At 40.8% G+C, this 27,728-nt stretch overlaps 1 protein-coding gene and 1 long non-coding RNA gene across 2 annotated transcripts; one reads left to right on the top strand and one right to left on the bottom strand.

Annotated features, from left to right (window-relative positions):
* Positions 1–46: 46 nt before the first annotated feature.
* On the top strand, positions 47–26,403 carry SLC31A1 (solute carrier family 31 member 1). Its single transcript, XM_067743627.1, has 5 exons — positions 47–206; positions 22,265–22,428; positions 22,937–23,009; positions 24,389–24,557; positions 26,055–26,403. Exons 2-5 carry the CDS (start codon positions 22,297–22,299, stop codon positions 26,254–26,256), a joined length of 576 nt encoding a protein of 191 aa, XP_067599728.1. The 5' UTR covers positions 47–206; positions 22,265–22,296; the 3' UTR covers positions 26,257–26,403.
* Positions 3,188–19,132, bottom strand: LOC137227548 (uncharacterized). Its single transcript, XR_010944897.1, has 4 exons — positions 15,025–19,132; positions 11,232–11,342; positions 4,767–8,317; positions 3,188–4,264 (listed from the first exon to the last, which is right to left on the bottom strand). It is a non-coding gene; the product is annotated as an uncharacterized lncRNA (long non-coding RNA).
* Positions 26,404–27,728: the final 1,325 nt, after the last annotated feature.

The following is a 27,728-nucleotide window of genomic DNA, read 5'->3' as shown; positions in this document are numbered from 1 at the left end:
GGTGAGACGCACAGGCGCTCCGAAACCCTGCGCTGCGATTGGCCAGAGAGGCAGGGGGCGGGGTAGGGGCGGGAATCGGCGCTTCGGTGGCGGTCTTGGACACGTCGAGAGGGTCACAAGTGGAGGGGGCTCCTGAAGAGTCCTGGGAGTGTGACAGAATAAGGTTCTGAGAGGGAGGCGCCGGTGGCTGGACTCGATCTGGGAAGGTAAGGCCTCTCCCGCCCCTCTCGCAACCCTGGCACGAGCACAGTTCTTTCCCCTCCGAGACGAGGACCTCCACGCCATTCTTCTCAGCTCGGCGAAAGGAAAAAGGGCCCGGAACTGGAGGTCTGGAGACCCGAGCTTTCGGCCCGGCCCCCGTAGTGACATAACCGGAGTAACCTTGGGGCAAGGTATTCCGTGCCTCAGTTTCCCCGTCTGTAAAACCAGCCTGATCCCTCTGCCGCTTGTCCCCTGTGGCCGCCCTCGCTATTTATTCAACGGGCTGTTTGTCCAGTGCTTCCGTGTGCCGACTGGTCAAGAAGCTTTAAGACCTCAGAGGTCATCGAATTCAATCCCAGTCTCCTCCTAATCCCAGACTTTACAGGTAGGGAAAGAGAGGAACTAAGCACTTGGATGACTAGTCCGAGGTCACACAGAGTAAAGGGCAGACTGGGGCTGGATCCCTAGTCTCTTGATTCGGGAATTAGCGGGCTGCCGGGTCAACAAGAACCTTACCAGTCCTTAAGTACTGTATTCTCTCACAGAGTGGTTATTGCTCCACTGTGGCATACATCTGGAGAGAAGTCCCCTCCCTAGAGTCCACCTATGCAGGTGATGAGCAGGAGAGCTGGAATGTTCTGGGGGTGGGTGATGGAAAAGAGGAAACTTCAGAAGCTGAAAACCCCCAGCACCAACCTTGGCCTGGGTTTTGCTTAGTCTTCTTGCCACAGACCTAAGACAACATCAATTGCTGTCGACTTCTCTGCCTCCGGTTTCCACCCTTTCTGAATCTCATATAAGAATTTCTTTGGTTAACGTAGGGTCATTCTTGGAACAATCTCGGGGTAGGCCTGGCTTAGCGGAAGTGTGGATAAGCAGATCATGTCCCACTGTAGCTTCTGTTTCCATAGATCTCAGGAGAGCTTTCACTCTGGGCTTCTCCTCACAATCAGATTAGTACAACAGGTGTCCCTTACCTGAATGTTTTAATCTGTTAGCATGAAATCAAAGTGAAGTGGTTGGTAGCTCCTTCCCAGAGATTTTATACCTCTTGGCACTTGCCTTGTTCTGCTTCTTATTATAGTTTGTGTGCTTCTACTAAATTGTAAGCTCCTCAAGGACGATAACAGTTTTATTCATCTTGGTGTCTCCTGTGTCACAGAGCACTATGCCTTCTTGCCCGTAATGGGTCCTCATTAATTCTTTGTTAGACCAAGTAGTGGAATTCATCCTTGTTTCCTTATTCCTTAATTTATTCTCTTAGGATATTTTTTTCCGTGTGACCCAGAGAGCCCAGCAATGGCTCTTGCCTTTTATAGGTAGCTTCCAGAAAGATAAAAATGCTGTACTAGCTGTGAACTGTCTGGGTTGCTTAGTCTCTTGTGTCAATTGAAGATGATTTTCCTATTGTTTAAAGCTCTAGGGGAGGGGAAAGAGAAATAGGATAGCTAAAAATATTATATGTAGGTCTAATTTTTGTTAGTAAAGTATTCCTCTGTTAAACTGAAGGATAGGGCTGTTGTCTGCTTCCTGTGTTTATTTTACAGATTAAGATGGTTAAAGCAGTGAAGGCTGACAATGTTAAAGCAATGATGCAACTGGAATCCAAGCACTGGAACTGGAACCCTTTGTGGTAGCTCTCTGTTAAATGTGAGCTTGGCTACTCTCAGGAAAAAAAAAAAAAAAGAATAAGCTGCATAAGTAACAGCTCTTTCTTACCCCTCTCCCCAGTACTGGTCATTGTCATTCCAGCACCACAACATCTGAATAGTGCTTTTTAAAAATGCTGAAGGGGGGAAAAGAATGCTACATGGGATCATTGAGCCCTTATTTTGCATTCTTGAGTTGGGAGTGTTTTTATCCAGGGTGTTTAAGTCACCTTTCTAGATAGGCTGGAATCCTAAAATCTGGATCAGCCCTTTTGGTGATGGAAACACCACAAATATGGGTGCCCAGATTGCCACTGTGGGACACAGCTGCTGGTTCTGATTGGCAGTATGAGGAAGGGGAAGATAGTGCTGAGGCTTCCTCAGTCTTCCAGGCTTTGAACTGCAGGATTGAGGGTACCTAAAAAGCCACTGTCTTCCTGAAGTAGAATATTGGACTAGGAATCAGGAAACCTGAATGCCTGTCCCAGCCCTTCTAACTCACTCAGAGCTTGGGCCAGGCTCCCTAGACACTCCCAGATATCTATCAAATAGTACTGCTGGGAGGTAAATAGGCACAACCCTGTCTCAAGTTTGAATAAAGCATTTTTGTTTTTTTGTTTTGCTTAAGTAAACAGCTTTTAGATGTGTTTATAAAATGTATTGACCCCCTGAAGAGTAACCAGAAAGCATCAATTTTAACAGTTCCTTTAGAATTATCAGCAATTTTGCTACACATTAGATGACAATTTTTATATACAGGTACACCTATATTAATCTGTTCTGGTGGATGCGTTTTAAAATTAATAGTTTAAAATTATAACCAAGTTAGATCTTAGGTGTGGTGTTAGTGATATGAATTGAACGTAGGTTTGGGGGGGTATAGTGTTCTTTCTGTTCAGTCACTGAAACAGAAGAATGTCAGAACACAATTCAAGAAACATCACCTGAAACCTGCTATGTATACACGCTGTGCTGGGTGTTGCCTGGGATGAGAAAATGAGTAAGTCATTGTTCCTGTCCTCAAAGTGCTTATACTTGAATAATGACGATAATTGAAGTATGCAAATAGCCATAATAGAAGATATAGCAAAGTAAGTCTCATAAGTAGAAATGAATGATTGTAGGAATGCAAAGGAAGAAGAGATCAAATCTACATAGTTTGGAGGAAGGTGTGGGTTAGAAAATGGGCTTTGAAGGTGAGTGGGATTCCAAGTGGAAGTAAGGAAGTAAGGCTTTCCAGGTTGAAGGGAAAAGTTAACTGAAAAAAAGTAAGTCAAAGCAGGGAATCATACAGATATTAGTTACCTGTAGATCTTAAACATTTTATTTTAATTTAAAACTTAAAACATCTTTTTGCCATTCTTTTGACATAAGCCTTTTCTTGGAGTGTGGGTCTCAGGGATCTCCAAACTACAGTGTGAGGGCTAAATCTTGTCCTAGCCTGCTGCCTGTTTCTGTAAATAAAGTTTTATTGGAACACAGCCTTGCTCACTTGTTTATGTATTATCTGTGGCTACTTTCACATACAAGGTCGAGTGGAGCATAGTTATGTGTATCTTTATCTAGTCTTTCCTAAGCTTTCAACTTGTATAGCATAGTAGTTAAAGCTCTGGAGCCAAATTGTTTTGCCAATTTTGAGTTGTATAGGCTTTGGGCATGTTGTTCAGTCTCCTCCTTTGTGAAATAGGGACAATAATAGTATCTAGTTCCCAAGGTTCTTATGAAGATTATATGAGTTAATTCACATAAAACACTTAGAACAGTGCCTGGCAGGTAGTAAGTACTCAGTTAATATTAGCTGCTGATGTTGTTTTCCTCTTCTCATTTATACTTCATTGCTTTATGTAATACTTTATTAAGTTATATATTTAGAATAATAAACACAATTGGCATAAATTGTTTTCTGAATAAACACAACTGATAGCCTCAATAAGCACATAATTTCACTGAGAGTGAGAGCAGAAGTGTTGCTCCCATGATACTGGAGAATAGACTAGCTAATGTGTGATCAGTTAAACTGGTTAAGAGAGTTCTGTGCAATAGTTTGCTAATAGTTTACTGTTATCTTAAACAGTATACATAGGGAAATAGTGGATTAAAGTTGAAAAGGAGACCAGGGCCATATTTGTCAAATACCTTGAAGGCCAAGCTAACAAGTTTGTACTTAGCCCAGTAGGAAATAGAATTTTTTATTTTAAGTGACCTCAGTCCAGTTTTCCTTTTGATTATAATCTCAATTTTGAATTGAGAAAAATAAATGTTCTAGACTGAATGTGAATAAAATTAAATGACTTCTCTAAAGGTAACAATTTATACCATACTCTTAAGAGTCTCTGATTCTTAAGTCCGTTCCTCTCCTTGTTCCAGTTTGCCTCTGCTGTTGATTCTTCTTTTTGCCTTCCTCACCAGACATGCTGCAAAAGACAAAAAAGATGACATAGTTATCACTGAAAAAAGTAAGTGTTTACAGAGACAGAATGACTTCAACTAGTGGAAGATGTCAGATAAGTCAATAACCAGGCAGCACCCAGATAACTCTGCCATTTAAAGTTGGCAAGCCAGGCATGGTTGGGGAAAAGGGAGGCAAGAGAGAGGGCATGTTGCTGATTGATGCCTGCACTCCCACATGCAGCTTTTAGCATAAAAAAGCTGTTAAAAAAATCAAAAGTTTTCTATAGTTTGTGACTAAGTATGAGAAGTCAGCAAGGGTCTGATACTTAATCCATTAAAGTGAGCAGTTTATGCCAAAAGAAATCTTAGAGTAGGCACTGGGAAGGAAATGCTTTTGAAGTTCCATTGCTTTGAGTAATATCATTTCATGATTTAGGTAACATCCCCAAGCAGGGGGGGGGGGGGCCATCCTTAGGAATACAAAGCCCTGCAGAGAAGGAAAGGGTTGAGAAGGGTCCACCCTACCTCTTTTCCTTTGCACAAAGGCCCTAGGCTTTTGTATACAACCTGCTTTTGTAGGCTGAGGACATTGTGCAATACAGCATAATGACATAGAAACCTGCATTACAAAAGTAAATAAGAGAAATGATTTGGGGGGAACACATAAAGAGCAAAACTTTAGCAACCAGTAAAACGTTAGCGGGACCTTTTTTAGCCAGTTTGAGTCTTTCCCTAAATAGGTAGTAGAGTTATTATAGAACTATACAGAGTGTTTGTATAATTTTGAAGCAATTTGGAGCATGTAGAATGTATCCGTTCAGTTTATGAAATGAAAGAAGAGGAATGCTGCTAACTGTACCCGCAGGCACCCATTCCTGTCTCCTACCTTTCCTAATGGCTTTTTATCAGTTCCCACACAACCCTGTGCATAACCTATATCTTAGTTCATCTCATACTGTATTTTAATTATTTGTATGTATCCCTTCTCCATCAGACTGCGCTTCTTGAGGATAGGGTTTCATCATAGTACCTTCACTCAGTAGGTACACAATAAATTTGAATGAATGAACGAACAAATGAATGAATGAATGAATGAAGAGACCTAGTTCCTCGGGTCACACAGATAATAAACCCCTAGAGCCAGATATAGAACCCAGGTCTCCTGATTCCTAGCCCAGTACTTTTCTACCATGCCATGCAGTCTCTATCTGAGGTTTTGAACAACTTTTCTCTCAGAGGGAGGGAGGAGTAAAAAAGGAAAAGGTAAAATGTTTTCTAGTTTCTGCCTCACACCAAATTAATTCCCAGCATTCTCCACAGGCAAACCAACAACACTGTGATATAGACGATTGAAATCCCGTATAATATAACTAAATGGAAGGTTTAGCAAGGGGGACCTTTGTCTGCCTTTGATTATAACAAAGAGGCATTTAAAACAATGCTTTGCCAACCTATACATATCTAACTAGCTAGTGTTCTTTAAATCAGGCTATAAGAGTCTGTGTGTTTTAAGTGACATGAAAGTGAGCCCTATGTGTGACTTGGACATCTAATTTCAGAGATTAATTTTGTCCTCTAATGAGAAAGCAAGCTACCATTAATAATATCTCATATTTACTGTACCTTAGAATTAGGAAGTATTTTGACATATTTTATTTGATCCTCACAACCTGTGAGATTGGCAGGGTGGATATTTTTATATCCATTTTGTAATAAATGAACTAGTACATGTTGAGTTCAGGTGATTTGCTTAATGTCACATAGCTAATGTATGGCAAACTTATGTCTATAGTTCAGAGTCTCTGATGCCTAGTCCAGGGCTGTCTCTACTCTTATCACGCTTTTTATAAAACACTCGGATCTTTACATAAATCATACTTAAGCATTCATGGTTAGCATGGTGGAAATGTGTCAAGACTACAAAAGGATCCAGTTAGAGGGGTATGAAAGGGTGCATCTCGGGATTGCTTTATTCCAGGATGTGGCTTAGCCAACAACAAAAGGTATCAGAGAAGTAGAGTATAGTAACTGGGAGATCCACTCCCCATTGGACTTAGGCCCTTCTATCATTGCATAACTAAAAGACCTTTTCAGTTTGTTTGTTTGACATATCAAATTTGAGTTGTCCTATTCGGACCAGGCAAATAAAAGCTTTTCCAAAGGCCTTTGTGAAGAATGTAGTTGTACACTTGATCTTCTTTGTACAGAAAGGTGAGAGTGGCCAAGAGAAACAGGAGCTTCTATATTATTTGCCACTAAAACAGGATACATAAAGCTCAGAAACCCCTCCTACTTAGCTGCTTCCCAACAAACTATCTGGAGAAATGGGAGGGTTGGGGGAAGTAGCTAGCCTAGTGTTACAGAAGCAACGTACAAGAAGCAGATGTTACAGGTTCAGTTGACTAAAGAGTATATTAGCATCATTATTCAATGACCTAGGCCTCAGTTTCCCCATCTGTAAAATAAAGGAGTTGGACTTGATAATTTAATTTTTTAGTAGGAAATATATTCACATGGTTCACAATTCAAAAGGTACACAGGATGTATAATGAAAAATGTTGCGTCAAATCCAACCTACATCTGACCAGTTGCCTTCCTAGGGATCACAGTGTTACTACCTTCTTATTCCCCCATGCCCAGAGGTAGTATAGGTGTTTACAAATAATATGTATATACTTTTTTCCCTTTCAAAACTTTTTACAAAGGAGAGCATATAGTGCCCCTTCTTTTTTCATCTCATAAGGTACCTTGGAGGTCATTATCAGTATACAAAGAGCTTCCTCATTCTTGTTTATGGCTGCAAAGTAGTCCACGGCACATCTTATAATGTATGTATTTTCATCGCAAGATGGCGCTTTGAGCATATCTCGTTTCCTTCTCAAAATCCTAATGAAATGACTTTAAAAATATAAAAATAAGAAAAAGTATGATATTGTGATTTATAATGAATATATTTTTGGTCTTCATCCCATTTCTGGCTCAGAGCTAACACCCTTGGAATTTCCTAAGTGACTAGAGCTATAAAGATGTCTTTCGTTGATAAGGTAACTTCTCTGAGGATGGGGGCTAGTTGCCTGTGAAGCCAACCAAAGTGACTAGAGGGTTGGAACTTTCAGCCCCTGACTTCCTGGGAGAAGGGAGGGGCTGAAGATTGAGTTTAATCAACAGTGGCCAAATTGAATCAATCATGCCCATGTAATGAAGCCTCCATAAAAACCCAAAAGGACAGGGTTCCGAGAGCTTTGGGTTTGGGGAACGAGAATGCTTCCAAGTGCCACCATGCTGGCCCCAACCTACAAGGACAGAAGCTCCTTTGTTCAGGACTTCACTATATATATCTCTTCATCTGGCTGTTGATTTATCTCCTTTAATATACTTTGTAATAAATCAGTAATCTAGTGGGTAAATGGATTTCCTTAGTTCTGTGAGCCACTCTAGCAAATTTGTAGAACTCAAGGAGAGGGGATTGTGGGAGCCTCTGATTTATAGCCAGCTGATCACAAGCACAGGCTTGCAATTGGCATCTGAAGTGAAGAGCAGCCTTGTAGGACTGGGTCCTAAATCTGTGTAATCTGATGCTATCTCTGAGAAGATAGTGTCAGAATTGAGTTGAATTGTAGGACACCCAGCTGGTGTTGGAGAATTGTTTGGCAGTGGGGAAACCACCCGTAAAAAAAGTATCCTTGGGGCTTCCCTGGTGGCGCAGTGGTTGGGAGTCCGCCTGCCTATGCAGGGGATGCGGGTTTGTGCCCCGGTCCGGGAGGATCCCACATGCCGCGTAGCAGCTGGGCCCGTGAGCCATGGCCGCTGAGCCTGCACATCCGGAGCCTGTGCTCCGCAACAGGAGAGGCCACAATGGTGAGAGGCCCGCGTACCGCAAAAAAAAAAAAAAAGTATCCTTTATCATTAGAAAACAGAGAGAAAGAAGCCTGAAACTTCGAGACATTTCAAAGAATATAAATGCAGATTGGAATCAAATTGAAACAAATTACTGACCACCTGATTCTTTATAGGTGAAGAACATCCTTCCCTGTGAAGTGAAGTGGATAGAGTTCACTAGCACACTCTGAAAACTCCTAAAATGAGAACAGCAAAGGTTAGAAAGAAAGGTTAGCTATGGAGCAATGGGCGAAGGACAAATCAAAGGATTTGGGGAATTATACCTATGCCAAGTTTAGAAAGAACAGTAGATTAAGAAGTAACGGTAATGACTATGTATCGAGGGCTTACTGTGTTTAGGCACTGTGCTAAGTTGGTGTTTAAATGCACACTGTCACGAGGTAGGTGCTACTGTCATCCCTATATTAGAGGAAACTAACTTACCCTCTTAACCACTATGCTGTTGCCTCAGTGAATTCGTAACAATCCTGTGAGGGAGGCTACTTTTTTTTTTTTTTTTTTTTTTTTTTGCGGTACGCGGGCCTCTCACTGCTGTGCCCTCTCCCGTTGCGGAGCACAGGCTCCGGATGCGCAGGTTCAGCAGCCATGGCTCACGGGCCCAGCCGCTCCGCGACATGTGGGATCGTTCCGGACCGGGGCACGAACCCATGTCCCCTGCATCGGCAGGCGGACTCTCAACCACAGCGCCACCAGGGAAGCCCGAGAGAGGCTACTTTTATTACCTGATTTTAGAGCTGAGGCCCAGAGATATTAAGTAATTTGCCCAAGGGCCCACAACCAGAAAGTGCAGTTTTACTAGTTAGAGAATAACTTCCTTGCATACTTGGAAAGCCGCCATAAAAAAGAAAGAGAAAATATCTCTTCTGCCCACAGTTTCCTCCTCATGTTTTTTTTGTTTGTTTGTTTTTAGTGACCTATTCAGGATCTCTAACTGAACTCTCATTCTCAGAAATGCAGGAGTTGATGGTTAGGGACAGGCCCTGGAGTGCTCAGCTGGGAACAAATCTTAACTTCATTAATCATGTTGGGAACTATATACAGCATTTTCTTCACACAGAAGGTTTTTTGTTGTCTTATTAGTCAGCAATAAAGTCTGTTTTTCTGATAGTTCAATTCCTGTATTTCACAACTAATCTAGAAAAGTAGAACTGTAGAAGATATATAACTTCCCCTTCATCTGGAACTCAGATTTTATTCACACAGTGGGTGAAAGAAACCTCTCTCAAATCCCAAAGATGAGCCATTTGGTATTAAATTTAGTGTTAGCCCAGAAAGTTCTTTGATTAGTAGGTGGTGGTGTGTGTAAATTCTAAGTGAGACTGGGCAATCTTTGTGCCCTTTTGGAATATCAGAATAAACAAATGTCTTATTTTAGTTCCTGGTTGAATCTTGACTTTCTTTCTTTTCTTTTTTTTTTTTTTTATCTCCCTCTTCTTAAACATACAGTCGTTAGAGCCTGGTTACTATATCTATGTTGTACATCTCTGTAATTCAGAACTTTGGTTCTCAAATTTTAGAGCGCATAAGAATTGCCTATATATCTGGATATATACCTAGAGTCTGAGACCCCATTCCCTGAGAGGAGATTCAGTAGTCTGGAGTGGGGTCCGTAATTTTCATTTTTAGCCAAACATCTCAAATAATTCTGATTCAGGCGGTCCTTGGACCATACTTTGAGAAACCCTTGAGTTAGGAGGGAAGCAATTATCATTTATTATTTACTATGTATGTTATTAATGTGCCAGTCGTTTTCATATATATTTTTACATTTGATGTTCAAAAAAATTGTGAGATTTTATTAACCCAGGTTTCTGTGTATGTATTATCCCCACAAAGTTTTAGTAACTTGTTCTGAACTCCAAAGATGGCATGGCATTATGATACTCAGCAGTGACTCCAAGAACCAGGAGGGCTGTTGCTCTTAGTATTTCTGCTTTAGGTATTTCTCAGAAGAGATGATTGTATAAGATTGGTGAATTGGAATATATTAGAAAGTGATAGGAACAGTCTGTTAAGTTAAAGCCACTGAAATGTTGGAATGTCTAAAGCATATCATCTAATATTCAGAATGTTCCTAGAAAAGACAAGTATGCATTTGTTCTTCTTTGAAACGATATTATACACACCTAAACTTTTCTAATTGAAATAGGCCCTAAAGATGAGTTATGCTATTTCTTCACTAAGGAAATTGTGACCATAAAGATTAAATTGCTTAGTGTAATGGAAACACCCAGGCTAGAACCCGGGTCTTATTTTCTTTCGAGTTGTAATAATTATAAAGGTTAAGGTAGGCTACAACCCATACGTTGCCTGAGAATTACTCAGAAGACTATTGAATCAACGGTTGAGAGTGATGACTCTTTGCGACATTCACCATTTGAAAGTTCACACAGAGGCATAATAATTAAATGTGTTCTGGTATTTTAAAGGAGTAGAATAAATGGTGACTTTTTTTAACGGTGACATTTTTATGAGCTATTCTTTAAAAGTTCTGTTTCTGACACTGAAAATATATAGTCGAATGGCATTTGGGGCTTTTGTGAATTTTAATGGAATGCTGAAATGTGGCCTGAAGCTCCGGCTATGTGGAAGTCCATTCTCACTTAGAGCTACAGAGGCAGAGCAGCCAAGAATACTGCAGGTCATAGTTTTAACACAAATTGTAGGCCATAGCATGGTGTAAAGTGTTGCAAGACACAACTACTCTGGAGGTAGATAACAACTAGATTTAGCTCCTCCTGGACAACTTAATGGGGTTTATAGACTTGACAGTGCCCTTGGATAACTTGATCTTTGTTTACCCCAAATGTAGGGAATATTCACTTGTGCCTCCCAATAGAAATAGGTCTACATTTCTTTCTAAGTTCCCTAAAAACTATAACTGTTTCCTTATCTCAATTTTTCAGAATTGCCCCCATAAAGTAAAATAGCTACCTTTGTGTTAAGAGACAGGGACGCAAGTAGTTGGGTAGAAGTACAATGATACAAGTAATAGGTCACCGGACTTGAGGTCAGAATCTGGATTCTAATTGCAGACTGCCTCGAGACTGACTGACACGTGACCTTGGCTAGTCAGTTAACCTCATGTACCTCAGTTTTCCAGCTGTAAAATAAGCAGCCATTCTTGTTTAATCCAGGCCTGTCCTTCATGTGGAGTTAGGTCTAGAAACTCACTACATTGTGGTAGCTCAGCAGAAAAACCTGAGAACATGCCAGAAGAGAAAATGAAGTTACTATTGGGCCCAGACTTAAAATCATTCAATCAACAAATATTTATTGAATACAAACGTAAAAGGTGTATTAGATTGCACATAGCCTAACGTAGGCCTTAGAATGCATTCCATAAACAAGATGTGAGTAGTTTTCTTCAGCCTTGTTTTTGAGCACTCATAGAACATAATAATAACAGTAACTCACAGAGTAATAATAATGCTTTTATGTATGTTATATGGTCTTTTTTTCTCTCTCAGTATTTCTTGCCATTCATTATCTTATTTGAATCATACAATAACCCTAAAGGAGAACAAGACAGATGTTATCTCATTCCCCTGAGTTTCGGATGAGAGGCTAAAACTCAGAGATCAATAGTGGCTCTCAAAGAAGTAGGGTGATTCTGCCCCCCAGGGGATATTTGGCAAAGTCTGGAGACATTTTGGATTGTCACACATGGGACAGTGCTACTGTCATTCAGTGAGTAAAGGCTAGGGATACTTACTGTTAAACATCCTACAGTGCACAGGACAGCTCATACAGCAAAGAGTTATTCAGCCCCAAATGTCAATAAGGCTAAAATTGAGAAACTGACATTGGTGTTTTATCCAAAAGAATACAAAGTGACAGAGTTGGATGAACCAGAATCCAGATCTTGGACTCAGTCTAGTATATTCTCCACTGCCCTTAGCATTAAAAACTGCAGTCACATAAATTCTGGACTTACTGCCAATGTTTCGTGGAGGTGTGAGTGAAAAGTGGGGTTTGTCATATATCACTGTTAAAGGTTTCCATGTATAGTACAGATTGTATAATCCAATAAAAATCTACTAAACACTTGCTGTGTATCTTACAGTCTGCTGTCCATGTCCCACAGGGAGCTTAGTCTACCTTCGTCATATTTTTTAACTTATTGAGCAACTACCAAATTTGAGTAATTTACCCAAATGGTATTGAAATCTGGATATGGCCCCTTTAGCAGCCTCTATGCATAGTACCTACTGCCAACCTAAAGACTCATGGGACTTTTATAGGAAATGTCACCAAGATACTCAGAGAGAAATTAGCAGAGCCAGGATTTGGATCTTATCTGACTCCAAACTCATGCTCTTAACAATATTCAGTAAGCTTAACTCTCTCCTACAAAAGGTGATGTGTGACTTTAGAAGCTTTTACAACCCAGGACAGTCCTTGTAGAATATCCTTCAGTTTTGCCCCTCAAACCATTAAATAACCCAGAAATTAGAAGGTTCTTCTAATCCTTCTAAAGTTTTAACAGATGTCTTTCTGGATTCTGGCAAATTAAAGGATTATGGCCCATGGCTCTGTAGGGGATTTTTTTTTTTTTCCATCTGTGAATGCCTCACAGAAAACTTGAGCAGGAAATATTATTAGGGAAGAACAAATAAAAGCCAGTTATTCTACACATCAAAGTATTCTGTTAAAATATAAATCTGGCCACATCACTCCCCTGCTTATTACGCCTAAATATCTTCCACTTGCCCTTGGAATAAAATTTAGTCTCCTTTAAATGACCTATAAGGCCTTCTTCAGTATACCCCTTCTGCCTCTTTCTTCAACTTCATTGGCCTCTCTTCTCACTCAGTGTGTTCTATTCATACTGACCTTGAATGGCTTTGATTCTTTTCTTGCCTCAAGGGTGCTATTCTCTGCTCTTCTACCCAACTCCAGTAATTTATCAGTCTGTTTAAATGTTGCCTCCTTAGAGAGGGCTTCTCTCTTCTCTCTCCACCTAACCGCCTCCATCTAAATTAGTTCTTTTACTGTTATTCTCCTATCACAGTACCATGTTTACTTCCTTCATATTACTTATCAAATTTATAATTATATATACGTATACATATTTATTTTTTTCCATATTTAATGAGGATTCCTCCTCTAGAGTAGGTTCCGCAAAGGCAAGAATCTTGTCTTTTGCAGCTGGCTCCTTGTAAGTAGGTATGAAACCTACATGGGTTTTGTAAGAATTAAATACATTTTGAGTGAGTGAATATTTGTCCAGTGTTCTTCCAGGTGCAGTAAGGAGGTATAAATTAGTTACTTGCCCTCTAAGAACTTGCTGTGTATATGTGGTATTTTTTATCTCGTACTTTAAGAACTGTAAGTCAAATTTTCCATAAGAGAAGATTGCTAGAAAAATTCAGAAAAGAGAGAGAGATTTCTTCTGTCAAGAATTCAAGGAAAACCTCATAGGAGAGGTGGCATTTTAACTCAGCCTTAAAGAATGAACTAGATTGTAAACTCAAAAGAGCAGGGGCCGTATTTTACCTTTATCCTACTTCTGACACATTTTAAGTGCACTGTAAATGTTGAATAAATAATGATAGGATTTGCTCATATTCAGAAAATCGGGGGGGGGGGCGGGACTACAGAGAATGACACGGCCAAAAAGGCATACAAGTGTCAAAGTACTAAATTTATTCAGGAAAATTGAGTAAATCAATTTCGGTGGAATATTTGAATGTGAAGAGGATGAGATTGGGATAAGGCTGGAAAGTAAATCTGTAACAGAGACATAAATGCCACGCAGTGAACATAAAATAAGTGTATCAATATGAGAAGTTGGAGGTGAGGATACTTATGTGCCTCTTTGCAGAGAGATTAGTTTCTAGGAGTACAACCTAAAATGCAAATTACAGCTTGAGAAATACATGCAAATGGTATCTGGACACTAGTGTAGGTGGGAGTACTGGTTCTATTATCAACACCATCACCAAAAAATAGCAAAATGCAGGCTCCTATGAACCATCTCCTGTACTTGGCTTGGCTGGAAAGAGAGTGTTTGTTTCCTTATATTTCTGGAAGGGAAACATCCCCAGGGATGTGTTTGTGTTTTTTACGGGTTTTTTCCCTGTAACTGATTTCTAATCTCATAGCGTTGTGGTCAGAAAAGATGCTTGATATGATTTCAATTTTCTTAAATTTACTGAGGCTTGATTTGTGACCCAAGATGTGATCTATCCTGGAGAATGTTCCATGCGCACTTGAGAAGGAAGTGTAATCTGCTGTTTTTGGATGGAATGTCCTATAAATATTAATTAAATCTATCTGGTCTATAGTGTCATTTAAAGCTTGTGTTTCCTTATTAATTTTCTGTTTGGATGATCTGTCCATTGGTGTAAGTGAGGTGTTAAAGTCCCCCACTATTATTGTGTTATTGTTGATTTCCTCTTTTATAGCTGTTAACAGTTGCCTTATGTATTGAGGTGCTCCTATGCTGGGTGCATTTATAATTGTTATATCTTCTTCTTGGATTGATCCCTTGATCATTATGTAGTGTCCCTCCTTGTCTCTTGTAACATTCTTTATTTTAAAGTCTATTTTATCTGATATGAGTATTGCTGCTCCAGCTTTCTTTTGATTTCCCCTGGGTCCCGATGCGCACACGACTTTGTGTGTGCCCTCCAAGAGTGGAGTCTCTGTTTCCCCTAGTCCTGTCGAAGCCCTGCGGTCAAATCCCGCTAGCCTTCAAAGTCTGATTCTCTAGGAATTCCTCCTCCCGTTGCCGGACCCCCAGATTGGGAAGCCTAACCTGGGGCTCAGAACCTTCACTCCAGTGGGTGGACTTCTGTGGTATAAGTGTTCTCCAGTTTGTGAGTCACCCACCCAGCAGTTATGAGATTTGATTTTATTGTGATTGCGCCCCTCCTACCGTCTCATTGTGGCTTCTCCTTTGTCTTTGGATGTGAGGTATCTTTTTTGGTGAGTTCCAGTGTCTTCCAGTCGATGATTGTTCAGCAGTTAGTTGTGATTCCAGTGCTCTCACAAGAGGGAGTGACGTCTTTCTACTCCGCCATCTTGAACCAATCCTCCTGTTTCTTATATTGTAGTAGCTTGGTCCATTCATGTTTGCCTGGAAGGCATAGATGATTTAGAGATTGGAAAGTGGGTATTTAAAAAATTGAGTTTGTCCTTAGCATGCTTTCTCTTAAAAATGATAGCCCTCCATTATTATACATATAATTCTCCATGTAATCAGTTCCTCCAAGACAAACAGGCTTCTCATCTCCTTTGCTCAGCCTGAGCAGCTTAATAAGGTGGAGTGGACATAGGGAAAGATAAAATTTACGGTAGAAGGGGGTGACCTTGAACCAGTATCCGGAAGCAAAGCCTTTCTTCGTCTTATTCTGATTAGAATCGAATCACAGGTTTGCTTTCTGTCTTTTCTGTGGATAGTTAGAAAGAGATTCTCAGGGCAGCTCCTGAGTTATCGTCTTTTTTTACTAAAATAGGTATTCTTAGCCAAGAACTTCTATGTAAAAGAGCTACTCTCACTAATTTATAGCTGCTCTTTTATTCTTCTAAAAATTTGTCAGTCCATGGAGCATTTCTTATTTGCCTAGATCATTGGCCATTCATAAATGAAGGCCCTTTAAGTGTAAGTGTTTGAAGTCGTTTTCCCCTTTGTGTCTCTGGAAGTTGGTTACTTTTGATGCATCCCATTAGTCTGATGTATGAGTAATACAGCCACATAGACTCTGCTTATTATTTGAATATGTAGACTGTGCATAGGTTGGTTTCTTTCCACAAAAAGTGCTTTCAAGGAATCCTGCAACTGGTTTATTATCTTTGCTATTGTTACTGCTCTTGCCTGATAAACAGTCATTTGTTCTTATGTTCCCTTAAGGTCATTATTACTGAGACCTTTTCAAGGGCAAGCATGGTAGCCAGGCTTAGATGACAAGATGGCTTTGGCCTAAAATGGCTTCTCTTATATCAAAAAGCTATATCTGGCTCTTTTCTCTGGGGACTCCCTACACTATCTGCTTACAGTAGAGCTCACTTTGGTATATGGTGAAGAAAGAGAAAATAATATTGAAATCTGCAAGTAATCACTAAATTAATTCTCTGCCAGGTCTATCAACATCTTTCTCATCTCAACCCAACCACTGACACAAAGAAAAGCAAGTGAGAATTTGTTGTTGTTGTAGATGATCCCTTGGAATTATTTTTATTATCAACAAAGGCACAAAGTTAGAAGAGAAAATGGTAGCCTTAGTTTTATTGAAGGAGTTTTAAAAGGATAAAATCTAAGTTTTCTTTCTTTCTTTTTTACTTTTTTTGATGGTAGTGGTAGTGATGGTGGTGGGGTTTTGGCAGTTATTCTCCAGAGTTCTGTCTTTATAAACCTGCAATTGTAGCAAGTGCCCTATCAACTCCTATCACCTGCCACATTTAGTCTGGGGAGAACTCTGTGTGTGTGATTTTTAAGGTCTTTTCCATTTCCTCTTTTCTTATTGGCCTGACTTATCTTCTCACTACCTCTACTGCCTCATTTTACTGAACTGTTTTTAGTACACTGATACGGCAGAACTTTGGGAGTCAAAAGTTTTTGCCAGTTCTGGCTAGAACCTGTGTAAACCTATGATTTACTCAGCCTGATACTTTTTGGAAATGAAACTGGTGTAAGTATCCTTATGATTACTGCACCTCAAGAGGGACACAAGCCAAGGAAAGGCAGCTAAAATATCCAAAGCATGGTGTGGTTATATTCGAACAATTATGACCACTTTTCTGCCAGTCAATTTGGAGTAAGAATATGAGGCCAGGGCCTAGAGGATGAGTGGAACAACATCATAGCCATCAACGGGAAGGGTCTTCCCCATGTATATTCATCAAATTGTATTTCCCTTCCCTGGGAACTACTACGTTTTTTTCTAAACAACTCCAGTGTATTGGCCTTGAATGCCAAGTTATGGAGAGGCACCTAAGCCCTATTTGTTATTGCATTATATCAAAGTCTCCCCTTTATTCCTGCATCTCCTTTACCACCTCCCTCCCCCAAAGAACAACATAAGTGCAGAATTCATAAAGCCATAGGAGAATTTCAAAGTTCACCTATAGAGGCACTTGAAACAAAGCCAGAGCCATATCTCAGAATATCTGCTGGCCCCATACAGGTCATAAAAAGGCAGGATTAGTCCAGTGAAACTTGATCACATGAACATAGCCCATAAGCATGAGTCCCTGTTTATGGTAGTATATTATCTTTGACCTTGAATTTCCCCTATCTGTGCTTGCCAAAAGCTTGTGTCATCAATCATAAATAATGACTACAGAAAGCAGAAGAGTGACTAGATAGATTTCCCTTTGTTTAATGTTTTTACAAATCAAAAAAGGAACATGACCCTAATCATTTTTTTAAAATATTTATTTGGTTCGGCCAGGTCCTAGTTGCGTCAGGCAGGCTCCTTAGTTGCAGCACATGGGCTCCTTAGTTGTGGCTCGCCTGCTCCTTAGCTGTGGCATGCGAACTCTTAGTTGTGGCATGCATGTGGGATCCAGTTCCCTGACCAGGGATCGAACCCGAACCCCGTGCATCGGGAGCACAGAGTCTTATCCACTGTGTCACCAGGGAAGTCCCGACCCTAATCATTTTAAGAATAAAAACTTTCTGGGCTTCCCTGGTGGCGCAGTGGTTGGGAGTCCGCCTGCTGATGCAGGGGACACGGGTTCGTGCCCCGGTCTGGAAGGATCCCATATGCCGCAGAGCGGCTGGGCCCGTGAGCCATGGCCGCTGAGCCTATTGCTCCGCAACGGGAGAGGCCACAACAGTGAGAGGCCCGCATACCACAAAAAAAAAAAAAAAAAAAAGAATAAAAACTTTCTTCCTTATCATTGAAGTCAGGAAAGACTGGAGGCATTCTCCAAAAGAATTATCTGAGACTCCAGATTACATCTGTCTGAGCTGGAGGAGAGGGCCCATGTGGCAGATGTATGACCACTTCTGTGTAGTCTTTCTGTGGGGTCTAATCTCCATAGTCCCTATGGATTATTGTTTCTTATTCATCATTGTACAATACCAGGAAAATAAAAGAGAATTTGAAGTTTAGACTAAACCTGTTAGAAGTAAGGTCAGTGCTAAGACTCAGAATGGGTATCAGAATTTAGCCTTCTTGCTAATTCCCTAACTTCTGTCTATAAATTGATATTCATTTTTCTAGAGATGCTAGATTTTGCAAAGAATCTGGCCCTCTAGTTAAGCTTTACAATGCGTGTGTTGGGGGGGAGTGTTGGCAGGAACAGAGGAAACTTCTTTTTCATGATCCTCAGAAGTAGACTGAGAAGGAATTAGACCCTTGAATACAAGGAAGTTTTGAAACCTATTTTTATAAATACTGCACCATACTTACTAAATGGAGGAAAGGGGAAGGCAGAAAGAAGTGCAAGCTATATGGCATTCAATGTAGAATGTGCCATTTCATTTTCCATATCTAATAGTATTCAGGGCAATACAAACAAGTTGGCATATAGCCAACTTCAAGTACCCAGCTGAAGTTAAATGTTCCCTAAAAACTGAATAGTGTAAAGCCTTCCTGAGAAATAAAACTTCTCACCTATTTCGTATGAACAAATTTCCATAGAAACTCATACTTGATTTTTTTCTATAGCCAATTCCTAGACCATTTCTCTTCTGTTTCCTTAAAAATCAAAGAAGTTTTCTATGCTAGAAGGAGCTATTATGAACTATCCACATGTGTCGATAGTCACTTTGTGGTCTCAGGAGACAGGATAGGCAGAAAGGGGCTTGCAAGTGGTCTTGGCTGGCATACTCTGCAGGAGAGAAGCTAACAGAAAACTGACATTTGCCTAGGATTCTGTTATAAGAAATCCATTGTTGGGAATTCTCTGGCAGTCCAATGGTTAGGACTCCTTGCTTCCACTGTAGGGGACCCAGGTTCAATCTCTGGTCAAGGAATAAGATCCCGCAAGCCACATGGTGCGGCCAAAAAAATAAATAAATAAATTAAGATAAAGGCTTTTTGTTTTTTGTTTTGTTTTGTTTTTGCCGCAGGGCATGCAGGATCTTAGTTTCCTGACCAGGGATCGAACCAGTGCCCCCTGCAGTGGAAGCACGGAATTTTAACCAGTGGACCGCCAAGGAAGTCCCCTGATAAAGGGGTTTTTTTTAAGAAAAAAAAAAGAAGAAAGAAATCCATTGTCCATCGGCAATGAAAGGAAATAGATTCTATTCCTGCTCTATTTCCTAGTATATTTCAATGTGAAATGTATCCTACAAGATGACATTTCAAAATAGGTGCATACTTTGAAAGGCATTCTTGAGATTCGGGCATATGAATTACTGGGTCACTGATATGTCTGAAGAGATTTGATTATGGATCTTCACTGAGCAGGTGTCTCTGATTGGTAATGAGGTGCCTGAACAATTAGGAACCTTGGGTCTTCAAAAAAACCTGTTGATGGGAAGACTATAAAAGTTTATCAGGGAAATCAAGGGTACAAATCTTTAGTTTCTGGTGCTGTGTTCTTGCCTTTTTAATTGGCCTTTTGCGTTTCATCTTATGCCCCAAAATGAAAATTATGACTGTTCAGTTTCCCCTTCTAGCTTTTAGCCTTGAAGCTCCATGAGGAAAGAGTCTATGTCTGGTTCATCTCTGTATGTCCCTCAGTCTCTTACACCAAAAGGCACTCCACCAATATTCACTGAATAAAAGGTCAGGATTCATGTTGATAACATGAAATGAAATGATCCTTTATGGTTTTCTTATGATATAATCATTTTCTAGACCCTTATTAGAAGAGAACAAAATTTGTGACTTCTACTCTTTATGAGGATGTGCTATCAATTTTCTTGGCAGGCAAAAGTATTTTCATTCTTATTTCACTTTATTTGCTTGGTTCAACATCATAATTTATGATCACTCAGATACCAGTGATCTCTCCATCCTACTATGTTTCTTTATCTGAAAACTGCTGTCCTCTTACCATTTGTTCCATCATTGAAACTATGTGTGTGCTCTCGCTTGTTGATTATTTGTGTGTGTGTGTGTGTGTGTGTGTGTGTGTGTGTGTTTTTTGCTGTTCGCTATAAAACCTTTGTGGACAAAGATCTTATTGTGTCTCTCTTTGTACCTCCAATCTAGTCCCTTTATGGCAATGGTATTAATAATACCAGCTTGTCCAGCTCCCCAATTATGAAGTAATAAAGTGTCTGGCATGAAAGTTATTTAAATTCAGAGTTGAATTTTGATTATCGGTAACTGATGCTTTGCCTTTTCCTTTGCTGGAAATAAGAACCTATTTTTTTAAATTAATTAATTTATTTATACGTTGGCTGCGTTGGGTCTTTGTTGCTGCGCCCGGGCTTTCTTTTTAGTTGCAGGGAGTGCGGGCTTCTCATTGCGGTGGCTTCTCTCATTGCTAAGCGCCGGCTGTAGGCACGCGGGCTTCACAACTAGGCACGCCACAACTTCAGTAGTTGTGGCACTCGGGCTCAGTAGTTGTGGCTCGTGGGCTCTAGAGTGCAGGCTCAGTAACTGTGGCGCACGGGCTTAGTTGCTCTGCAGCATGTGGGATCTTCCCGGACCAGGGCTCGAACCCATGTCCCCTGCATTGGCAGGCAGATTCTTTAACCACTGCACCACCAGGGAAGTCCCAATAAGAACCTATTTTTTAAGCTTGCTGCCATAGTATCATAGGATAGGAGTTGAAGAGGGGAAAATAGATGGCTGAATATTTGTGCTTTTGATTAGACATCCAAGACTCCCTGAATCTGTATAAATTTCCTATCTGAAGTATGCTTCTTTTCAACCTCTTAGTGATACTACCATATTACCCTGTTTCTTTCCATCACAGCACTAATCGCTTCATGAAAGTGTTCTGTTTATTGTTTCTCCATCCTGTACCTTGTCTTATTCACTGTTGAATTACTAGCACTTAGCTCAGAGTTTGGTGCGTGTAAGAGCTTGATAATTAATAATAAGAGGCACACTTAGGCTCATGAACATGAATATCTACTTGGAATTTCTAAAGCACTCTTTCCTCCACAAACTGGAGTTGAGGGACGCTTAAGAGAATCCACCAACACCTCCCTCTCCACCTTCCTCAACTTCCCACTCCCCACCCCAGCTATAGGAGTTTTTGCTCCTTGGATTATGTCTCAGATGGACTTTTGCAGTAAAATAGTGAAGTGATAGTAAAGACACAAGAATGAATGTGCAGGTTGTCTAGACTTAATTTAATAGCGAATATCCAATTTATACCTTGTTTTCAGTGTTCTCAGCTCTAATGCCCTGCTGGGATTGATACTGTATCTAAATTCAGGGCACACTGCTTGCCTAGGGCAGCAATAGACCTTTTCTTCTAATTTAAATTAGCTGAAGGCTGGTTGTCCTTTATGTGAAAATGTATTCTTAATATCCTGATTGAACACAGGCCATCCAATTAGGTGAATTATCTTGAAATACTTGCTTTTTATCTACTGACATTTATGATTAGAAAAGCAGTTAAATTTCATTAATGCCATGAATTTGTCCACTATTACAAATTGTTTCCTGCAACCCGAAGAAGCTACTTTTCTTCTCTTTATCTCATGTTTAAATTTGAACATACATTGAACATATGTAGTAAAGGAGCGATTCTGCAGAATGAGTTAGGTTTCTGATAATGTATAACTGATTCACTTTGCTGTACAGCAGAAACTAACACAACATTGTAAAGCAACTATACTCCAATAAAAATTAGTTTAAAAAAAAAGAGTTAGGTTTCTGAAACCCTACGTGCAAATCCCTTTTGCCACAGTCTCCAGAGGTGATCCCTATTAGTACAGTTACTTCTCTTTCCATCTGTATATTATAAAAAATAATTATGAGTAAAGAGGCTAGGAGAGCATGTATTCACTGGCTGAAATCCCACATAGACAATTTATCAAGAATCAAGATTTGGGGACTTCCCTGGTGGTCCAGTGGTTAGGACTCCGTGCTTGCACTGCAGGGGGCACAGGTTCGATCCCTGGTCGGGCAACTAAGATCCTGCATGCCGTGCGGCTTGGCCAAAAAAAAAAAAGGACAAGATAAAACATCATGAAGATTTTGTTTTCAAATCAAGATTTTGTATTTTTAATTATTATATGTAATTCTTTTTCTTAAAAGAATCTTCTGCTGACTCAACTTTTCCCGGAAAAATGGGCCATTTCCACCACGTGGGGATGAGCATGGGGATGAGCAGTGGGGACGACAACAGTACCATGGCACCTTCTCACCATCACCCGACCTCTTCAGCCTCCCACTCCCACGGTCACATGATGATGATGATGGTAAGTGCCACAGGAGAGGCAGCCCAGGCCCTTTCCCACCCACATGGGGAATAGAAATAATCGAACTTTAGGACTGGAAGATGATTATCTTTAAAGATCAATTTACCAATGAGAAAAAACTAAGGTCGACCTAGAGAAGTCAAGTGATTTGACCAAGATTATATGGCAGGTTAGTTTCAGAGCCACACCAGAACCAAGATTTCTATGGTTCTTTCTTCAGTATTCCTTTCTGTCAAAAATGACCTTTTTCTGGATTAAGTTCTGGTCTTTTACACTTTGTGTAGAAAAGAGAAAAAGACAAAAGTTGACGGTGGGGACAAAGGAGAATACATGTGGAGAAGTGCCTGTGGTTAATACTGTACTATAATGAGGGAGAAAGCCTCCCACTTCAGTGAATGCCTCTTATTACCCAGAACTGCTACTTTTAAATGTTCTAAGCTTCTTGACCTGAAATTCTCACGTAGAAGCTTCAGTTGTTTCTAATTGACACGTTTTGGTTTCCTGGCAGCCTATGACCTTCTACTTTGGCTTTAAAAATGTGGAACTATTGTTCTCTGGTTTGGTGATCAATACAGCTGGAGGTGAGTAAGCCATCAGGTTTTGTTTGAAGGTGACACTCACATGAGAGACAGTGACAGAGAATCTGGAAACCCAACACCTCTTCCTGCCATAATTACTGAGTCATTATGGTTATGATCGTAACCATCTTGCTTCCTATTTCCTACCTGGAAGGTAAGGATACACGGTGCTTATTTTGGTCCTACAGTAAACCTCCCTTAAATAGCATGTGTATGTTTTAGAATTTCTGAAACATAATTTAGATACCAGGTAGGAGTCTTTTGCAGACCATTTCCTTTCATCTTTTTCCAGAGTGTTTCCTTGTTTGATAAATTATTGCTCTTGGATATAAGACTATAGTCGAAGCTCAAATGACATAAAAAGCATTATATATATACATACCACAAAATAACCCTAGCTTAAAAACTATTAATCAAGTACAATCCTTCCAGTTTACAGATAAACTAAACTTCAAATAGTGAAATGATTAGTCCTAAATCCCATAAAGTTAGTATGTCAGAGCTAGGACAGGGACCTAGGGCTTCTATTCCTGCCTAATCCAGTTCTCTTTCTAGCTTACCAAACTGGTATACATCATTCCTGACTCCTTGGCCCATCTTAGGGGCAGTCCTAGTTTTGGAGTACCTAATCACCCAGTTTTTGTGTGTCTATAATGTTGAGTTGGTGTGCCTTAAATTCAAATTGCACAAGTTCAGTAGTCAGGTGGACCACTTTAGGTACAAGATAAATCTTTGGACCCGCAAAATCAATTTGTTTAGGGAAGAAGGGAAGCATTTAATTCAGGTAGTATGTTAAATCAGTTTTGACTACATTCATATTGGTACCAGTGCTTCACAGTGTGAAAGACTTAGATTGAAACGCCCATTCAAGAAATTGTCAGCACTTTAAAATAAGTTGTTTTATTCCTCTTTTGCATATTCTACATTGTGTGTTTCAGTGTGACAAGCTAATTTAATGACATCAAGCAGCCAGACCAAAAGGTTATTGTTGTTCATTTTTTTTGTATCTTAATCAGAAAATGAGTATGATCTGCAGTGGAGGCAGTAGTCCTCACTGACACCATCTTAGTTCTTCTCTTCCATCTGTATGATTGAAGAGGTAACAATATAACATACTCTGAAATTAAGAGTAGAGAGTAGCAGTTTTTCAAAATTACCTGGCAGTCCAGTGGTTAGGACTCGGTGCTTTCACTGCCATGGGCCCAGTTTCAATCCCTAGTTGGGGAACTAAGACCCCACAAGCCATGTGGCATAACCCCCCCACCCCCCGCCAAAAAAAAAAGTGTAGCAGTTTTTCTGTGTTGTCTTTCTAGCTTGGAGAGCACACCAGCTAATGATTTTGCATGTTTGACATTACCTCCATCTTTTCCCTCCCTACTTAGAAATGGCTGGAGCTTTTGTGGCAGTGTTTTTACTAGCCATGTTCTACGAAGGACTCAAGATAGCCCGAGAGGGCCTCCTGCGCAAGTCACAAGTCAGCATTCGGTACAATTCCATGCCTGTCCCGGGACCAAATGGAACCATCCTTATGGAGACCCACAAAACTGTTGGGTAAGAATATTGAACAGATCCAGATGGAAGTTCTGGAGAGCTGAATCAGCTAAATAGGAAAGCAGCTATTTTATTAGCAACAGCCCTCTTCTTGAGTTAATGATTCTATATGACCTTGATCAAAACTGTTTTTGGAGGCTTGGGGTTGTGGGTCATTAGCAGGCCAAAAGAGGAATGATAGGAACCCTTCTGCTAATATGAACATTTATTCCAAATTTTAAGTATTGGTCACTTTAGAAGAAGGAAAAGAATCCATATTTTAACATATTAGCCAAAATAATAGTAAAGTTAAGAAATTTCAGGTCAGGGTATAGAAGAATGGCAGAATCCAATTCATTCCTTTCTATAAAAAGTTGTGCCTGCCCAGCTCTAGTCTCATTTTGTTACAATGTAAGACTGTATTAACGTCTGTATTCCACCTAAGCAAGTATATGGATGACTATCGGTTTTTCCCACAGATTGGCAAATGCTTAAGGTTTAGTTATAATAGAAATGTAGGTCTTAAAGCTAAACTGGAATTCAAGGAATCCTATAGACCAATGTCCTGCTCTCAAGTAAGCACAATATTATTTATTCCAATTGTACCAGTGATTGGGCTTATTGAGGGCCAAGCATTGTGACTTAACTAAGGTGAGAGAACGAGTAAGTGACAAAGGGGATAAACAGCCAGGTCTCCTGATCCCTAATTAAAAACTTTCTACTGTACCACCCAACCCTCAACTCTATTTCCAATTTTTTTTTTTGGCTGCGTTGGGTCTTCGTTGCTCCATGCTGGCTTTCTCTAGTTGCGGCGAGCAGGGGCTACTCTTTGTTGCGGTGCGCGGCCTTCTCATTGCAGTGGCTTCTCTTGTTGTGGAGCACGGGCTCTAGGCGCACGGCTTTCAGTAGCTACAGCACGTGGGCTCAGGAGTTGTGGCGCGCCTGCTCTAGGGTGCTCGGGCTCCAGTAGTTGTGGCGTGCAGGCTCAGTAGTTACGGCGCATGGGCTTCGTTGCTCCACGGCATGTGGGATCTTCCTGGACCAGGGCTCGAACCCGTGTCCCCTACACTGGCAGGCTGATTCTTAACCACTGCGCCACCAGGGAAGTCCTCTATTTCCAATTTTTTAGAGTATGAACTCTGCAAAGGTGGAAGGCCTGAGAAAGTTCAGGCAAATAAGTATGGGAGGATGTGGGTCATCCCTTTCAGTATCCAAGGTGGAGGTAAGTCAGCTTACTCCTCCTTCCTCTCCCCTCCTCCTGAAGAGCATTCCTCCTGCTGCCATATAATCATATCTGGCCGATGCTTATTAACCTCACAACCCTATCATGTTTCATTTCCAAGGACAATAAACAACCTGCAGAGACACAAGTACCCGTGAGTTGCCAGGGTGGCTGTGAGAGAGTCCAGCTCAAGCTGAGCTCGTGACTACAACTGTTGCCCCTTTCTCCTGATCTGCATGCAGAGCTGCCTGAACACGCCTGGGGCCCTGACTGTTGTGTCCCTGTTTACTCTCCAGGCAACAGATGCTGAGCTTTCCTCACCTTCTGCAAACAGTGCTGCACATCATCCAGGTGGTCATCAGCTACTTCCTCATGCTCATCTTCATGACCTACAACGGGTACCTCTGCATTGCTGTAGCGGCAGGGGCTGGCATGGGGTACTTTCTCTTCAGCTGGAAGAAGGCAGTGGTAGTGGACATCACAGAACATTGCCATTAACGTCTAACGCTATGGTGTGGCCTTATCGATTGCAGTGGAAAGCAGTTCAAGACTGGAAGACAGGATTCCAATCTCCTCTTCTTACTCCTTATCTCCTTACACACACGCACGCACACATGCACACACGCCTGCTCAACAGAGGTTTAGCTTACAGTCTCTGAGCTAAAGTGGTAATCTCCCTGCCTTTTTTCCCTAATGAGCTGAGTTTCCCATTTCTCTTGAGGTGAAGCCACCCATGAGATGTCCTCTCTTCCCCCGTTATCTTAGATCCAAATTATATGTTCTTATCTAATCCAGGTAGCTTTCTATTCGATGGCTTGATCACCTGCTTCCTTTTTTAGTCTTCTGTTCTTATTTTTTAACAGTTTGTGAATTTGGTGGGTTTTTCCTGGGTCAGTGATGGAAATGGATTAACTTTAGCCAGGATTGATGGTAGGTGAGGAAAAGTCTTGCCCAGCTAAGCCCAGAACCCAAACTTAACATTTAAAAATACGTTCTAGTCTTTGGACTCAATGAGTGGGAGACAGATTATGCCTTTCCCTAGGTGTGAAGTGTTGCACTGAAATCTCTGTAGGGGGCAGAGAGGTGGTTTGAGACTGTATAAATACAGGCCCAGACCTTGCAGGGGTGTGCATTCTTGGGGGGCTGACTCATCAACTTGTGTTCCCACTTAACATTTTGATTAGAATGAACTTGTCAATCAAAAAAAAAGATGACAATCAATTTGAGAAAATAGATATTTTAAAATGAAACCATTGACATTTTACTTTGACTTGGTACCTTCGTATGTCACAACTGAAGTAAGCGTTTAAATAATTTTCTCCCATTATTGTTTTCATGTGTCTGCCTCTAAACCAGTGGTTTTCAAACTTCAGCATGCATCAGAATCACCTGGAGAGCTTGTTAAAGCCCTGATTGCTGGGCCTCGACCAGAGCCCCCAAATTAGTATTTTTAACAAGCTCCCAGGTGATGTGCCTACTGATGATCAGGGGACCACACTTTGAGCATCTCTGCTTTAAACTGAGGGAGTATCACCTGGTGGGTGAGCTACCTGGTACTGGGCACAGGAATTTGACTTGCTATCAGTTGGTGGTGTTTCTGGGCTTAACTCATGTACTAAATGCTGCTGGTCAATACTTAATCATTCCACAAACATTTATTCAGCCCCAACTGTGTTTTTGTGCCCAGGCACACAAGCACAAAGGGCTGTAGCCAAAGTAACTTTTATTAGCATGTGTGAAATCACTAGTCCTTATTCTTAAAGATCTGTAATTTCTTGGAAATGGCTTGAAGGTTGAGAATCTTTGATCTGCAATGTAAATGAGCCAGTCATGGGCTGGAGGGGCAAAAGCCCAGCCCTCTCTTTGGAGAGGCCTAGGGTGTGGTCGGCTGATGGGCATCCACGCCCACACCAGGCAGAGCCTCACTCTCTGCATGACCATCTTTGTTACTCTCGGGGGGACTTAATTAG

Source organism: Pseudorca crassidens, chromosome 7 (genome assembly GCF_039906515.1).
Source record: "Pseudorca crassidens isolate mPseCra1 chromosome 7, mPseCra1.hap1, whole genome shotgun sequence".
NCBI classification, from domain to species: domain Eukaryota; kingdom Metazoa; phylum Chordata; class Mammalia; order Artiodactyla; family Delphinidae; genus Pseudorca; species Pseudorca crassidens.
The sequence above is the reverse complement of the archived record's forward strand: the minus strand, read 5'-3'. Positions and strand labels throughout refer to the sequence as shown.

Coding starts and splice junctions, on each gene's coding strand:
- SLC31A1 (XM_067743627.1), top strand. CDS start 22,297: ATGGGCCATTTCCACCACGTGGGGATGAGCATGGGGATGAGCAGTGGG. Junction 22,429..22,936: donor GTCACATGATGATGATGATG/GTAAGTGCCACA, acceptor GTTTCCTGGCAG/CCTATGACCTTCTACTTTGG. Junction 24,558..26,054: donor GAGACCCACAAAACTGTTGG/GTAAGAATATTG, acceptor TTTACTCTCCAG/GCAACAGATGCTGAGCTTTC.